Source organism: Sorex araneus, chromosome 1 (genome assembly GCF_027595985.1).
Source record: "Sorex araneus isolate mSorAra2 chromosome 1, mSorAra2.pri, whole genome shotgun sequence".
Taxonomy (NCBI): domain Eukaryota; kingdom Metazoa; phylum Chordata; class Mammalia; order Eulipotyphla; family Soricidae; genus Sorex; species Sorex araneus.
The window spans coordinates 127,331,522-127,348,838 of NC_073302.1; the positions used below are offsets into that span (position 1 = coordinate 127,331,522).

Genomic DNA, 17,317 nt, shown 5'->3' on the forward strand with positions numbered 1-17,317 from the left:
ATATATATGTAACTGCATCTACCCATGTAGTTTGTCATCTATTGAAGCCACTTTGGTTTCTTACAGATATCAGTTATTATTATTATTATTATTATTTGCTTTTTGGGGTCACACCTGGCGATGCACAGGGGTCACTCCTGGCTCTGCACTCAGGAATTACTCCTGGTAGTGCTCAGGGGACCATATGGGATACTGGGAATCGAACCTGGGTCAGACGCATGCAAGGCAAACACCCTACCCACTGTGCTATTGCTCCAGCCCCAGATATCAGCTAATATTAACGACTCTACTTCTGTTACACTAATTCAATCAGGATGTTTTCTGCTGTCCTAGAGGCCCATGCACTAAAGGGCATGCTAAGCTTGTACATACTTTGTAGTATACAAGGTTTGAAAAAAATATTCAGGGTTCTGATACAATCAAAATACTCAGCCAACCAATCACAGTCAACAAGGCCTTGAGCTCCGGCCAGCTCCCTTGCTCTGCTTCAAGACTACTGCAGTCTGTCCTTTGATCCTGACCCGGAGAACTCTAACCTCTTCCAGTTTGGTGCTTTGGCGGTTTGGTCCTGCTTAATTAGAATCAACTTTCAATCAAATGTATAGAATTTTTATTATGCCTCAGTTAATATTGTAACAACCATTACAATTACATTTGCAACCAACCAGAAAAGTTCATCTTTTTTTTGCAGGGTTGGAGGGTGGGTAAATAGGAGGTTGTCTCAAGCAAAGCAATGCTCCAGGGTCCCTGCACCCCCCCTCCGCCCTGATAATCAGCCTCCGCTGCAGGAGACACTTACAGGCCACAAAGGCCCACAAAGGGGGAGGTGGGGTGAGGGTGAGGAGGGGAACGTCCTCCAACCTTTTAAGCTAGTTCCCAGCCCTGCTGTTATTTTTATTTTATTTCTTTTTATGGAACCACTCCCAGCAGTGCTTAGGGTTTACTCCTGGTTCTGTGCTCAGGGATCACTTTGGGTGGGCTCCAGGAACCATATGTGGTTCTGGGGATCCACCTGGGCTGTGCAAAACCAGGTAAGCCCCCTACTCACTGAACTGTCGCTCTGCCCCAGTCTCCAAATTTTATCTTTTGTTATTATTTATGTTTTGGGGATGACAAGCGACAAGTGACAAGTTTTTGAAGTGACAAGTTTTTGAGCCACACCTGGTGGTCAAGCTGGGCTCTTCCCAGCTCCATGCCAGGGGTGGGAATCCAGGCCTTCTGCATGCAAAGCTCATCTTTTACAGCTATCTTCCATTTTCATGGCTGTCCTTGGCTTTATTTATTTATTTATTTGTTTGTTTATTTATCTATCTATCTCTGCTGGGGATCAAACCCAGGACCTCAGACATATTAAGCCAGTGCTCTAGTGATGTGCCAGATCCTAGCTCTTTAATCGTAAAATTAAAAAGAATTTAATTTTAAATTTATTAGCAACCTCAATTCCATATGAAGGCTTACCTGTCTTTTGCCATGTGTCCTCTCATATTTTCAAGTTCTGATGGTGGTGGTGGTGGGGGGGGGGTGTTTGTGTGTGTGTGTGTGTGTGTGTGTGTGTGTGTGTGTGTGTGTGTGAGTTACTCCTGGCTCTGTGCTCAAGGATCACTCCTGGTGGTGCTTAAGGGGCCATGAGCAGTGTAGGGAATTGAACCTGCAATGGAGGCAAAACCCTCACCCACCTCACTGATTCTCCGCCCCTTGCCTACATCTTCATCCGCTCAGCTGGATGTGGAGTTGGGTTCTTCCCAGGTCTTTGCTACTGTAAACACTGCTGTGATGAATACATTATGGACAAGCATTTGTGTTCCTTTGGATCGGTTCCTAGGAGTAGAACTGCTGGATCAGACAGTAGTTCTATTTAATTTTTTAAGAGAAATCCCCGAACTGTTTTCCACAGAAGCTGAGCCACAACGTGTTCTCCCCACCAACAGTAAATGAGGGTTCTTTTTTTCTGCACACCAGCCAGCACTTCTTTGGGGTTTTCCAACAAAAATGTTCCCTCAGTGTCTCCTGTTTGTTTCTGCTTCTGGTTGATGGAAGGAGGCGCACGTGAGTGCGGGGCTCACACACTCCGTTGTGGTACTGGAGCATGTTTCCATCGGTGCTCACTGGGGTGACATGCTTGCATGCTTTAGCTGTGGTGCTTGTGCTCTTTCTACAGAGCTGGGGTTTCCAATGGCAGTGCCCCGGGACTATATTTGGTGCATGTAGGCTGAACTTGGCCTCCTGCTTCTGAGCCCCTTTCTGGCCTTTTGGATACAGGCCGTTCTCACCTGTCTGAAGCGATAGCTTCCTGTCCTTTTGATTTACATTTGGAGCATTGTACTTTTTTTTTTTTTTTTGGTTTTTGGGTCACACCTGGTGATGCACAGGGGTCACTCCTGGCTCTGCACTCAGGAATTACTCCTGGCGGTGCTCAGGGGACCATACGGGATGCTGGGGATTGAACCCGGGTCGGCCGCGTGCAAGGCAAACGCCCTCCCCGCTATGCTATCACTCCAGCCCCTGGAGCATTGTACTTTCAATGCCAGTAGCTCCTGACCGTCCTCTCCCAGCTCACATCCATTTGCCTTCTAAGTCTATGCTGTGTAATTTTATTACCCAGAAACTGAGTTTAAACTTTCCCACGAAGTTTCAAGTCCACTACTGAATTTTTCACTTGAAAAAAAAAATCACGTTTCAGGGCCAGAGAGATGATATAGGATGTAGGTGCTTGCCTGGGAGAAGATGGATTTTTTATTTATCTAGCTTATTTATGGGGGAGTTGTCCATGTCAGTACCTGAGCAGATAAAGTCCCACTTCTGAAGCAGTCCTAAAACTTGCCCGGGATCCCCTCTGGCCTGGGTGCTGAGGGGGGTAGGGGGATGGGGGGAACCTTTGCCAAGAACAAGGAGTCTTGCAGTTCCTGGGTTGGTTTTCTGGGCATGCCGCCCCAGAGGTACCTAATTTATTATTATTATTATTATTATTATTATTATTATTATTATTATTATTATTATTATTATTACTGCATTTTGGGTCACATTTGTCGATGCTCAGGGGTTGCTCCTGGCTCTGGCTCTGCACTCAGGAATTATTCCTGGTGGTGCTCCGGGGGACCGTATGGAATGCCGGGATTGAAGCCGGTTGCCTGTGTGCAGGGCAAACATCCTACCCACTCTACTATGCTCAGTCACTGGATTTTTATTTTTATCTATTGATGTCTATGTATCTACTGCAGATGAAACTGTCATTACTGTAAGAAAAGGGTTCATCAGTTTATATCTTATTATCACAGATAGAGCTGAGAGTTGGGAATATCCAGTCTTTCCAAGAAAATGACTCTATGGCTGAGTCAGTCTTAGCAGACTGAACTGGTCATGTAAAGAATACACGGATTAAAAAAAAAAAAGAATAAATGAACAGAATCTGAGGGGGTTACCCTATTGCTTTAGTCTGTTTGCATCCACCCTCTTCTATCCCAGGTACCTCTGACATATTTCATCTCCGCCATCTAGAATTACCTTTTAAAATCTGTCTTTATATAACATTTGGATTGGTTTCACAATCCACATCCTGGTCTGGAGAAAACAGGAACAATGGCTCCCGGGAGAGCTCCCTCAGAGTTCATTGAAAGAGAACGAAAAAAGTTACTTGAACTTCTCCAGCTTGATCCTGATTCCGTCTTAGATACCTTAGCCTCTCGCAGGCTGATTTCTGAGGACGAGTATGAAATTCTGGAGAAGATTTCAGATCCTCTGAAGAAAACTCGCAAGCTGCTCATTGTAGTACAGAGAAAGGGAGAGGTGAACTGTCAGCATTTTCTCCAGTGTTTGTTTAGTACTTTTCCAGAATTTGCGACCACTTGGAACTTAAAGCACGGTAAGTTGAACTTATGCACTTTTTCGGGAAGAGAGAAGTGAAAGGCAGGAGGCAAAAGAAAACGACCCGCTTTTATTTTCATTGGCTTTTATTCCCGGTGAGATGATTTTTACTGAAATCTGATGGCGTGGGGGTGAGGGGAGTAGATCATATCCAAATTTTAAAAAATGGGGAACAATGTGACTTCATTGGTTTTATTCGTAGTGTACCCCAAACTTGTTCAGTGTTCTCTTGCAGTTATTTCAGTGTTAGTATCAACTGTCCATTGTTCTGCTAGCCACATCCTGAAACAGTCATGGGGGTAGAGGCCACTGGTGAAGCTGGACTTCTTTACCAAGCAACTGCATTCATAGTCCAGGATTAAAAGCTGCAGCTTCTGCTTAGTATAGTCAATGTAAAAATATAGAAAAAATAATCTTTGACACACATAAGCAGTGGGTCAGTCGTTTCATTTTTCTCTGTGGCAAGAATTGGCAGCAGAACCAAGTTTTCTGCAATAATCAAAATGTTTTAACCCTTCTTCTGTTTTTCACTAATAAAAATTTTAAAAAAATAATCGAAATGCTGATTCTTCAGTATTCAATGTAGCACTGTTGCACTGTCGTCCTATTGTTCATCAATTTGCTTGAGTGGGCACCAGTAATGTCTCCATTGTGAGATTTGTTACTGTTTTAGCATATCGAATACGCCACAAGTAGCTTGCTGGGCTCTGCCGTGCGGGTGAGATACTCTTGGTAGCTTGCCGGACTCTCCGAGAGGGATGGAAGAATCGAACCCGGGTTGGCCGTGTGCAATGCGAATGCCCTACCCGCTGTGCTATGGCTCCAGTCCGTATTCAATGTTAAGTAGTAACAAATGAGGAAGTAATTCTTCCAGAAGGGGTTATTTAGGAATAGTCTAGATTATCACTAGAGCAAAACTTAGACTTTACCTATAGCACCTTTTTTTTTAGGTAATTAAAAAACAAAGGCCTATTATTTTAAAAAGCTGTTAAAGAACTACTATAGAATTTATTAAGATCAGAGTTCACTAGTGATGGCCCTAGAAAGTCTGAAGTGGTTTAGATCCACTGTAAGGACTCACATTTTCTCCACTCACTTACACAATTAAAGTTCTCACAATTAACTTGTGACCATTTGTGTGGATGATGGTGGCTATTTCTGTCCTTCAGTGAAAGAAAAAGATGCTTTGAGGCTTTGAAAATGCAAATTACTATAAAATTGCTTTCTGTTGAGTTTGAAAACAAAAAGGTATCTGGTTTTTCTTTGCAGAATTTTTAAAACATGAAAATGCAGAGCCTAATCAATGTTTGAAAGTCCCGATTAAAAAAATTCCTGAGAATCCTGAAGTCACAGTGCCCTTCAGTGAAAAAGAATATGCGGATTTGGAAACGCTTGAGTATTTCATGGACAATAAAACTAGCAATATGGAAACTGCTTGGCTGTCAAGGGAAAAGACGAAGGAATACAGCTCAGCAAAAATCACATTGCCACATCCAGATGAGAATATTAAATACAAAGTTCCAGCCTTTATTGAGTATTTACAGGATGGAAAGAGGTACGAGGAGCCAGATGATTCCTTATACTTAGGAAAAGAGGAATATTTAAAATCTCTTGGGTACTCTGGAGACTTAGAAACCATTGTGGAAGGAGAGAATTATAACAACCCAGAGAGCGTCATTTCTGAAGAGCAAGAAGACTCTGCATATTCAGAAACCTCAGGGTCTTCTGATGAAGGACCGAATGAGAAGTCAGAAAACAAGTCATTGGAGGAGGAAGAGAAAAATACAGAAGGTATGGAAATAACGTGTGTGTAGATGGCTATGCAACAGCTCACTGTAGGTTGCCATGGCATAGTGGGGTGAAGGGCTGACAAAGATGCCAGATGTCAGCAGAAAGCAACTACTCAGGAATTCTTTAAAGGTGGTTGGTGATGGGGAGAAGGACCCAGGATTTAAAAAATGATCAATAATATAAACACAAGCAAATGTGGATTGTCAGTTTATAGGTATCTATGGTCACCTTCTGTCATTTTTTTGTGTTTGTTTATTTTGTTTTGGAGCCACAACTAGCTGTGATCACGGTTTACTCCAAGCTCTGTACTAAGGAATCATTCCTGGCAGTGCTTGGGACACATTATGTGGTGCCAAGGACAAACTGGGGTTGGCTGATGCAAAGCAAACACCCTGTACTATCTCTTTATTCCCTATAATATGTTTATGAAGCTGTTGGCCGTTAATTTTAAATGTTTCCTTCTGTTTACAGTAGCATTTTGTAACTAATAGGATGTTGGGGTTATGGGTCAAATTATGGAAGGAGAGTCAGGAGGAGATTATAGTAATGAATTTGATTCCAAAATATTGTTATTTGGTGTGATCTATCAATTTATTGCCTTGTGTCTAAGGGATATGATAACAACATTTTAAATTAGAATATTCTTTTTTTTTTTTGCTTTTTGGGTCACACCTGATGATGCACAGGGGTTACTCCTGGCTCTGCACTCAGGAATTACTCCTGGCAGTGCTCAGGGGACCATATGGGATGCTAGGAATCGAACCCAGGTTGGCCGCTTGCAAGGCAAATGCCCTACCCGCTGTGCTATCACTCCAGCCCCTTTTTTATTTTTATTTTTTGGAGGTGCACAGGACCATTGGGTGGCTGGAGCTAATCCTGGGGCTCTTGAAGGCAAAACGTGCCCTGTATCTGCTAAGTTATCCTTCCAGCTTTGAGTCTGAATATGACTTAAGGAAAAAGTCAAAATAGGACTGAAGTAGTAATAGTACAGTGGATAGGGCACTTGCCTTGCTTGTGGCTGACCCAGGTTCAATCTCTGGAACCCCATTTGGTATCCTGGAACTGCCAGATGTGATTCCTGAGAGCAGAGCCAGGAGTAAGCCCTGAGCACTGCTGGGTGTTGCCCCAGCCCCATCCCTTCCTCCCCACCACCTCCAAAGAAAAGTCAAAACAATTCAATTGCTGGACTGAAAAGATACCTCAAAGGACTTGAGTGCATGTGTGGCATAGGGGAAGTCTGGGTTTGATCTCTTGGCAGTGCATGGATTTCCCAAGGAATGCTAGGAACAATTTCTGGGCATCAAGCATATGGCTCCTGAACTCGACTATGCAGACATCCCTCCACTGTTCCTCCCTAGGGCTCAGTTGCTTGGAATGGTGAAAATGGCTTCTGTTTTGATTTTTTTGGTTAATTTGTCTATAACTAGCTGGGCAGTTCTGGTTGACTTGATTTTATTCATTTATCTGGGATCAGCAGACTGTAAGCTGCTCGAGGGTGGTCTTTCATCTAGCAGGATTCACTGAGTTTGTTCTCAGCCTAGGTGAGGCATATTCAGATAATGAGAGCAGTGGAAAAAAGACAGAGAAAAAAATGGGGCAGTTAGGAAGATTTAGTCTTGGCACAGATTTATTATGCTGTAGGCATCAGTTTCCTAGGACTGCCACAATCAAGTACTATAAAAGGGTGGATTAGAACAATGGGAAATTGATCACCTCAAAGTCATGAAGGTCAAAAACCCCAAACCAAGATGTTAGCAGGGTCATGTTCTCTCTGGGAGTAGAGAAGGGTTTGGTCTGCTTTTCACTCTTAGCTTCTGTAACCCTGGCCCAGTGCTCTTTAACTTGCATGTGGTCATCTTTTCCTATGTCTTTCCTTATCACTTGCCCTCTTGTATATTCTGTTTTTAATTTTCCTATTTTAATAAGGACTCTAGTTACACTGAATTAGGGTCTACCCTCTTCCTAACTAGGTCACCAAGGTAAGGAATTGACTTACAAATAAGGCCACATTCTGAGGTATTGTGAAATTCATCACATCCATATGTGAGGGTTGGGGTCACAACTTAACACCATAGTACCATACTTTCACTCCTCTCTGTTGGCTAGAGGAAGTCACGTAGCCAACACAGATTCAAAGGTTGAGGAAAACGAGACTCCAACTGGAAGTTAGTATTTATTAATGAAAAATGGGCACCACTTTCTGTTTCTAAATTTGGAGGGGGCCTTCTAAGCGATGCTCAAGAGCCTCAGAGGTCAAACTGGTGGTTCTGGGGGTTCACGAGGTTGTGTTAGGCACACATAAAGTGTGCAACCTAGCCCCTATACTATCTCTTTGGCCTCTAAGTTTTATTTATTGTTATGTCTATTACCTTTGGATTGTATCCCAAACACGGCACATGGTAGATGACAAAGACTCTGGATCGTTAAACCTATTTAAAGAGTTTTAGTTTTTTGGGGGGTCTTTTTTGGTTCCCAATTGCCTGATTTGACTCATTTGAAATTAAATCTCAATGGTCATTTGCCAGAACCACAGATAACTTTATATATAGTGACTTGGGAAGAATGCATAAAAATAGCATTAAGAGAGAAGAAGCTGGAAGACAATATCACAATATTATATATGTAAAAATAAAGTAGTAGTATCCATTAAACTTAAGTATAGATTTCTGTGTCACTCATACTTATTAAAAATCTGGGAAGAAGCATACCATATTGGCATATCTCTTACAAGTGAAGTGGAAGTAGTTGAGAAGTAAAAAAAATTTTAAAATTATTTGTATATCTCCTTTTCTTTCCCTTTTTGGTCTTAAAAGACTATTGAATTCCCTTGGATAAAACCAAGTTGTTTTACCTTTTTGCAATAAAATTGTGTCATTTGATTTTTTAAAGTAATTAAATGAAGCTTAGACTCTGAAGGTGTCATTCACTGAGTATCTTCTTTTAAACAGAGAGAAAGAAAGTATTTCAAGATATTCTGTCACATTTGACCATGGACCGAAACCGAAAGCTTCTTCCAGATATTGTTAAACAAATCTCCCTAGAGCGAGGAGGTAGGTGGGCACCTCAGACTCCGGGAGACTTGGTTTGGAATTTCCTGATAAAAGTTCAAGCACTGGATGTGACAGCCAGAGACCCAAGTTTCAGACAGAAGATTCTGGATGAGGACAAAGAGGGGGAAATGCTGAAGGAAGTAGAGAATTTGGCTATTCAAGATCTACAAACCATTGACCCCCTTGATGTCCTTTGTGTGTCTCTGCTATGTTCAGACTGCTCTTTGCAACGTGAAGTCATGTCGAACATGTATCGGTGCAAGTTTGCTCTTCCCCTGCTACTGCCAGATGCAGAAAATAACAAAAGCATCTTTATGTTAGATGCCCTGGGAGCCATTATGAAGGAGTCTTCAGAAGACTCTGTCAGAGATTCAGAACAGTTCCTCCTGCTCACAAGGATGCCTGTCATCTCTTTTGTGCGCTTAGGATATTGTAGCTTCTCCAAGTCCAGAATCCTCAACGCACTACTCAGCCCCACAGAACTGAAGCCACCTAAAGTCTTTCTCCATCGGGATTTGCCTTCTGTGATGCTTCCCCGGAGAATCTCTGATGGACTGGTTGAGGTAGTGTGGTGTATTCCTGGAAGGGATCCTCTAAAGGAAAACCCTAGTTTTTTCCCACGTCCTGTTGCAATAGCCAACCTTCGTGGAGATCTGAACAGTTGGGGGACACAGTTTGGTTTCTTGATGGAAGTTTCCTCAGCTGTTTTTATTTTTGCTGACTGTTTAGGTGAGAAGGAATGGAACTTACTACTGTTTTTAGAAAATAGCATTGAAAGATGCTACTTTGTCCTGGGTCCCCAGGCCAGGGGGAGTGAAGATGGCCAGATTTCCCAGAGGATTCTGAAGTTGAAGTCATCACAACTACTATTTTGGGAGGAAGAAACTGGAGAGGCAGGGAAGAACATTGAGGGTCTTCAAGCTGCCCTCCAGGAAGTGATGGCCTCTTCACTCAGATGTGTATCCCTGGAAGACATGGCTTTGTTGGCCAGGGAATTGGGGATCCAGGTAGACCGAGATTTTGACAATGTTCCAGGGATTCAAATTCTTCCTACTGAAAACTTGACTGAAACAGTTCGAACTGAAGGACAACCAAAACTCAGTTCATTGAAAACATCAGCTGAAAAACCGGTAAAAGAACCTGAGGTTAGACAAGAGGTCAGCCCAGATCTTCACAATTTCCACTCAGTAGACACACCTCATGACGATAACGCCTCTCCTTTACCAGCTGTAATTGGAGGGAACTGGAACAAGTTTTCTTGGAAAGACTCCTGGGTCACCGGATCCCACTTTTGGTTAGGACAGAAGTCTAAGTGGTTCTGTCCTTCACCATTTCAGCATAAAAGGGACCATAGTCGAGGTGAAAGTTTGGGGACTAAATGCTCCCAACCACAGAGATTTAATTCACATGAAAGATTCTTAAAGTTTTTGAGAACTGCTTGGGGCCATCACATGAATGGAATACCTGGGAAGTCTCCAAGACCCATTTCTCAGCATGCCCAGGCCCGGACTGAGAGACCTCAGTCAAGGGAAGCTCTTTGGAGACCTGGGTCAGGGGTCTCCCAGAGAGAACAATTCCACTCTCTGGGTACCCAGCCAATAGGAGCAGTTGGGAAGCCACAGTCAAAGCAAGCCAGCACCCAGGGAACACAAATAATTAAGGGAACTAGAAAATCCTTTACAGCATCATCCTTTAATACATATCCTCACCTTCAGGAAGAAGCCATACACAATCCAGTAACACCTGCCTCTTTGCAAGAAGACAGGCCGAACGCACAGAGTGGGACTTCAGATAAAGCTGTCCAAATGGGGTCCCATCCTATGTCCAGAGGCAATGTTGTAACTAGTTCTCAGTTAAAATCCAGTCACCCTAAACCCTCTCAGGTCAAACACCCCCAGTCTAATCCCTCCCAACTTCCTCCTCACCCTAAACTCTTTCAAGCAAAATTAACTCAGCTCCAGTCCTCCCAAACGAAATGTTCTCCACCCAGAGTCACTCTGTCAAAGTCACTGCATGGCCCGGCCTCCGAGTCTAAGCCATCTCAGCCCCTGTCCTTCCCATCTGTGTCCTCTCAGCCCCAGTCCTTGCAATCTAGGCCTCAGCCCCAGTCCTCTAAAGCTAAGATTTCTCAGCCCCAATCCGCTCAGTCTAAACCCTCTCAGCCCCAGACCTTCCCATCGAACTCTTCTCAGTCCCCGTCGAAACAATCTAAGCACTCCCAGCCCCAGTTCTTCCAATTAAAATCATCTCCACCCCAGTCCCTCCAGTCTAAACCTTCTCAGCTCCAGTCTTTGCCGTCTAAATCAGCTAAGCCCCAACCCTCCCAATCTAAGCCCTCACAGCCCCAGGGGTTCCAATTTAACCCTTCTCAACCCCAATCATCCCAATCTAAGCCCTCTCGGCCCCAGTCCTTCCAACCAAAACCCTCTCAGCCCCAGTCCTTCCAACCAAAAACATCTCAGCCCCAGAGTTTCCAATTTAACCCTTCTCAACCCCAATCATGCCAATCTAAGCCCTCTCAGCCCCAGTCCTTCCAACCAAAACCCTCTCAGTCCCAGTCCTTCCAGCCAAAACCCTCTCAGCCCCGAACCATCTCTCAATCTAAGCCTTCTCAGCTCCAGTTCTTTGCATTTAAACCGTCCCAGCCCCACCCTTCCCAATTCAAACCTTCTCAAATGCAGTACACCCAATCAACGTCTTCTCGGCCCCAGTCCTCCCAATCTAAGATATCTCAGCTCCACCCCTCCCCATATAAACTTTCTCAGGCCTCCCAATCTAAACCTCAGCACCAGTCCTCCCAATATAAGTTTTCTCATTTCCACTCCCCCCAATCTAAGCCTTCACACTCCTACTTCTCCCAATGTAAGCCTTCTCCGCACAAATCCGCTCAAGCCAAGTCAGCGTGGACCAGTCCTTCACAGGCTAAGGCACACTACCCAAGAGCTGGGCCCAAGAGAATAGGGAAGCATTAAAGTACTTGCTTGCCCATGTTCCTTGCCTGGGCCATTCTTTTCATTTAGGAGACTGGAGAGGAGTTGCAGTACTGGAGGAGACCATAGACAAAAAGATAGGTAAAAGCTAATTAGAAATCATTATTATTATGAAAGAATTATGTCCCTAGCCAAGAGAGAAAGATGTAAAGGACTGAGAATAGAATAAGGCAGCAAATAAGCGAACTGAATCTAGTCATGAGTATTATGTAATATATAACCTGACTCTAGTCATAGGACATTGGTGGACGACACCCCCTGGAAAAGAATAAGCTTGGGTCGTCATCCACAAAGTGAGCATAAAATAGGACTCACGTTGCCTCAGCATTGGAAGAATATCCTAGATCAGGTCTCCTTAAGCATTTTCCATGTGCAACCCCTTTTTGCTTGAGAAATTTTTATGCTACTCTGGGCAAATAGGTATATAGAATAAATACAAGTCATACATTTGTTGATAATCATAAATGAATTTATTTGAAAAATGTTTAAGCTTTTCTTGATCCCCAACATTTATTACCCCATTTGGGGTTTAAGAAACAGGGCCCTATTTTCAATAAATTTTCTTGTATGTTAGAGCTTCAATTTGCTCAGCTTGACAAAATTTCTCCTATATATATGTACTACACACATATATACATTATATACATTATAAATACATTATATTATATACACATGCATTATACACATTATATTTAATATACATATACATTGCTTCTATTCATAATGTACTAATAACATGAAATTATTTTACATGAACTTAATATATTAACTATGTTTCATTTAAAAGCTATTTAAATCAATATTAACATAATTTTAGAACATTAGGTTTATGCTTCCAACATAAAGTGTATAAATGAGTTTTTTTTGCTACCATGAATAGTTTATTAAAAAAAAAAGCAAAAGCAGCTTTTGGACCCGGCTGTGGAAGGAGCACGATGGAGGGGCCCGAGGGAGCGCCCTCGGACCCCAAGCAGCCCACTGAACTAACTCCGGCATGGGACCAGAGAACCCACGGCGTGCTGAAGCTGTGGGACCCGGGCATCCCCCAATTCTTTTAACCTGTCTCTCTCTCAACTCCTCCCTCCTGAGCACAGCGCAGGGGCCGCGGTTTTCCTGAGCGCAAAAGGGAGACGCCGATCCAGCCAAAACAGGACGTGAGCGCGCTTGCGGGAGTCCCCAGGGGGCGGGGGCGGCGACCCCCGCCCACCGCAGTTAGATACTTAAACCCACCTCCCCCACGTGTGCTTCCTTTTGGACCCGGCTGTGGAAGGAGCATGATGGAGGGGCCCGAGGGAGCGCCCTCGGACCCCAAGCAGCCCACTGAACTAACTCCGGCATGGGACCAGAGAACCCACGGCGTGCCGAAGCTGTGGGACCCGGGCATCCCCCAATTCTTTTAACCTGTCTCTCTCTCAACTCCTCCCTCCTGAGCACAGCGCAGGGGCCGCGGTTTTCCTGAGCGCAAAACGGAGACGCCGAGCCTCTCTCTAGGTTTCTCCATCTTATGAGCACCATAAAAGGGTAAAAGTTTGTAGTGATGTTATTTCTGGTTGTACTTTCCCTGGACTTTATACAGAAACCCAAAACTTAGTATGAGCAATATGTAATGGTTCCTTTCTAATGGGGCGGACTTTTGTGGGAGATCCTAATAGTAAGTCTGTTGCTGAAATATTGAAAGCAATCAAAGGGGTAGCCATCTCACTAGACTGAACTAAGCTATATCCCCACGCCGGCTGAGAAGAAATTTTCTTCTTTCTCGGGAAGAAACGCGGTGTGTCATCAACTACAGTGTGATATCCATTAAGCAAACAGACCTGGTGGCGTGGGAATGGGATATAAGGGGAAAAATTATGTACAAGGAACAGCGGGACGCTGGTGGAATCTCGAGCCGGAGCCGATACCAGCGCAAGACCTTCGGTTCCAGAGACTGCTTGCAGATACTCTACAAGTCTATCAACTAAGCCAGAGCCCCACGCCTGCTGATGACGGGAAATAACCATCCTTTTCGGTTTTTTTTCCCTTGTCAGGCAGCGTGGAGATTACTAAAACAGGCGTGAACTCGGTGGCGCGGGGCAAGGGGGAAAAAAGAAAAACTATGTAACAAACAGCGGGACTTAATATCTCTATATTCTTAGCAATGGAGAACTATCAAATGCCTCCTTGGCAATAGGACTGCTTTTCTTTTTTGGGGGAAACCCCAACAACGGTAGTGAGTTGTATGTTGAAACATGGAATGTAATCGAAATAAGGCGTAAACGAAGTGAAACTTATCATGTGCAAGGGTTGGGACTGGGGAGGTGGGAGGGGGCGGCAGGTATACTGGGGGGGTTGGTGATGGAAGATGGGCACTGGTGAAGTGAAGGGTGTTTGAGAACTGTATAACCGACATAATCCTGAGAACTATGTAACCCTCCACATGGTGATTCAATAAAATTAAAAAATAAAATAAAAAAAAAAAAAGCAAAAGCAAATACCAGAAATGTAGATGTAGAAAAATAAGTTAAAATCATCTGCCATCCTGCATAAATGAGTTTTTTATTTAAAGTTATAATTTGTTCTAACTTGAAAATACTAGGGCAGGTTTATAAAGTTTATTTTAAAAAGCATTGGGCCTAAAAGATGAAGACCAAACCTTACATGGGGTTTGCTCTAACATTCAGTGTAGTCTGAAAGAGATACGCAATCTTATTACTAAGAGCAGAAGAAATGGTTTTGTGGGGTTTTGTGATAATTTTTCCTCATTAGAACTGTAATAAATATTATATACATATATTCGGCTTCTTTTTCTATTACAAACTTGATGTATACTTATTTTAGATTATTTCTAAGCATAGTAACAGCAGGAAACAAGGCATATAATTTTTAAATGCCTTGAGATGTGAACATGTTTCCATTTTGTTGTATTTTATTTTAGTCTTCTCTTTTGCCCTGTGCACATATTTAGATTGTTAGTTTTTTAGGGAGTTGTTGTCATACACATAAGTATTGTGTTTTGATATTTAAAAATAAACAAGTGTCACATGATAAATGTTTCCCTTGAAGACAATGTTCACTGCTTCTCGGTTTAAATATGGTAACACTGTCTGTAGCCTCTCCTTGTTCATTGATTTGCTCCAACAGGCACCAGTAATGTCTCCATTGTGAGACTTGTTGTTACTGTTTTTGGCATATCAAATATGCCACAGGTAGCTTGCCAGGCTCTGCCGTTCGGGTGGGATACTCTCGGTAGCTTGCCGGGCTCTCTGAGAGGGACGGAGAAATCAAACCCGGGTGGGCAGCGTGCAAGGCAAACGCCCTACCCACTGTGCTATCGCTCCAGCCTTAAATATTATAGTGCAATAAAATGTTTTGTTAAAAATTTCTTTAAAAGCATTAAGGTAGCTGGAGTGACCCACTGGGTTCTCTCACTAGCTATGCCACATTCATTGGTGCTCAAGACTTAGTCTTCGCTCTGTGCTCAGGGATCACTCCTGGTGGGACTCAGGGAACAAATGGAGTGCTGGGGACTGGACTAGGGATGACCATATGCAAAGCAAGCACCCTAATCACTGTATCATCTTTTCAGCCATCCTACAGTGTTAAGATGCATTTGCTACTTTAAGTTATTATATTTATGATGGTTTAAACATTTGGTAAGTTCTGCTAATTAGAACCATTAAGTAAATAACATATATTGTATTAAAATATTTAATTGAACATTTATTAATGACACCAAATATTAATGAAACTTCATTTTATAGGCATATATTGCAATTCACTTCTTTTAGGCCAGGTTTGTGATTCAGCATTCTAACACCTACCTCATATATGTGAAATCATGAGTGATTCCTAACTCCCCAAAATAAATAAATAAAATAAAACTCAATAGATTTAGAAATAGAAGCATTTAAAAAATCTTAATTTGTAAATTAAAGTATATTTTAAAGTGTTAAAAGAGACCCAAGTAGTTTTTTGTCTTAAAAAAATTGCTTTCATATATACCAGGAGGTTTACTCCACAGCTTGGAAGCCGACCTCACATGCTGGGGGAAAAGGCAGCTCCGATAGAGAAGGGAACACCAAGTGAAATGTGGTTGGAGGACCCGCTCTGGAAGGGAGATGCATGCTGAAAGTAGAATATAGACTGAACATGGTGGCCACTCAATACCCCTATTGTGAACCACAACACCCAAAAGGAGAGAGACAACAAAAGGGAATGCCCTGCCACAGAGGTGGGATGGGGTGGGGAGGATGGGACTGGGGGATGGGAGAGATACCAGGTTCATCGGTAGTGGAGAATGGGCACTGGTGGAGGGATGGGTACTCGAACATTGTATGACAGAAACACAAGCACAAAAATGTGTAAATCTGTAACTGTGCCCTCACAGTGATTCACTAATAAAAAAAAATAATAAACTAAAAAAAATTGCTTTCAAAACCTCCTCCCCTATTATATTGACAGATGAATGAGAACAAATTTGTGAAAGGGAATAATAATCTCTGAGAACATTTTTATATGACAATAGGTTTCCTTGTGTTTAATAATCACTACTGATTCTTTAGAGGTTCTTAGACCACTCTCAAGGTTAGAGCAAAGAAACCGGACCGTAGAGAGAGCTCAGCTGACTGAGAGCAGGTTTTGCACGATGGGGGCCCCGGTTTGATCTCTGGCACTGCATGGTCCCCGAGTACCACCAAGAGTGACTTTCTTAAGAGAGAGTTAGGAGTAACCCCTGTGTACCCATCCCCCAAAATAATTGAAGGACTATGCATATGAACTTTTATTTTTGTCTCTCTGATAGAAAAATCTTTTACTTAGGTCTGGTCAAAGTCAGCACAATACCAGGAGACAGGAGTACAGGGGTACACTGTACGGGGTACAGTGGATAGGGTGCTTGCCTAGCATGTGACTGCCCAGGTTCGATCCCTGGCACCACATATGGTTCTCTGAGCACCACCAGCACCACCAGAAGCGATCTCAAAAGTGCAGAGCCACGAGTAAGCCCTGAGCACCACCAGGTGTGGCCTCAAAATCAAATCAAGCCAAAGCAAACCAAAAGAAGTAAACATATTCTTACCACCTAAGTTCTGCAAAGGACAATTGTATGGAAAGGTAATGAAGGCATCTTGGATCTGGAGGGTTGAAGGTGACAGCGACTGCAGGGAGCTACAGGGAGTGTTGGGTCACAATCAAAGTTAATCTGAAATATGCCACTTCCTCATATACACCCCTTTCCCACTCAGGAAGTTACTTCTCTGCTGTCTAGGATTCCGTAACCTGTGGATAGCTCGGGTTTTGTTTCAATGATGCATATGGTTTTATCCTGAAATATTTCAGAAAGTAGTGAATAAACCCAAACAGAAACAAGGACAGTAGAAACATCAAAGATACTGGGCTGGTCTGCCTTATAGACCATATTCTTCCAGGGGACTTGGCCATGCCAAAACTTACTCCAAAGCAGTGCCAGATGCCCCAGCTTCTGTGATGGTAACACCAGCTCCTGGAGCTCAGTTCTGGGTCCTTCAGTCATTTCTTTCTGAGCTCTCATAGTTGCTGCATCTGTAGCTTCTCCTCTGCTCTATTACTCAGACATGTCACCCTTGGCATTATGGCAGAAGGACACAGTGCTCCCCTTGAAGCAATTAT

The 17,317-nt window shown here is 43.1% G+C and overlaps 1 protein-coding gene across 1 annotated transcript; it reads left to right on the top strand.

Moving 5' to 3' along the window:
• Positions 1-3,576: 3,576 nt before the first annotated feature.
• CARD6 (caspase recruitment domain family member 6) lies at positions 3,577-12,293 on the top strand. Its single transcript, XM_055126329.1, has 3 exons — positions 3,577-3,859; positions 5,131-5,652; positions 8,601-12,293. The coding sequence occupies exons 1-3, from the start codon at positions 3,577-3,579 to the stop codon at positions 11,672-11,674; spliced, it is 3,879 nt and encodes a 1,292-aa protein (XP_054982304.1). The 3' UTR covers positions 11,675-12,293.
• The last annotated feature ends 5,024 nt before the right edge of the window (positions 12,294-17,317 follow it).

Coding starts and splice junctions, on each gene's coding strand:
- CARD6 (XM_055126329.1), top strand. CDS start 3,577: ATGGCTCCCGGGAGAGCTCCCTCAGAGTTCATTGAAAGAGAACGAAAA. Junction 3,860..5,130: donor CACTTGGAACTTAAAGCACG/GTAAGTTGAACT, acceptor TTTTCTTTGCAG/AATTTTTAAAACATGAAAAT. Junction 5,653..8,600: donor GGAAGAGAAAAATACAGAAG/GTATGGAAATAA, acceptor TCTTTTAAACAG/AGAGAAAGAAAGTATTTCAA.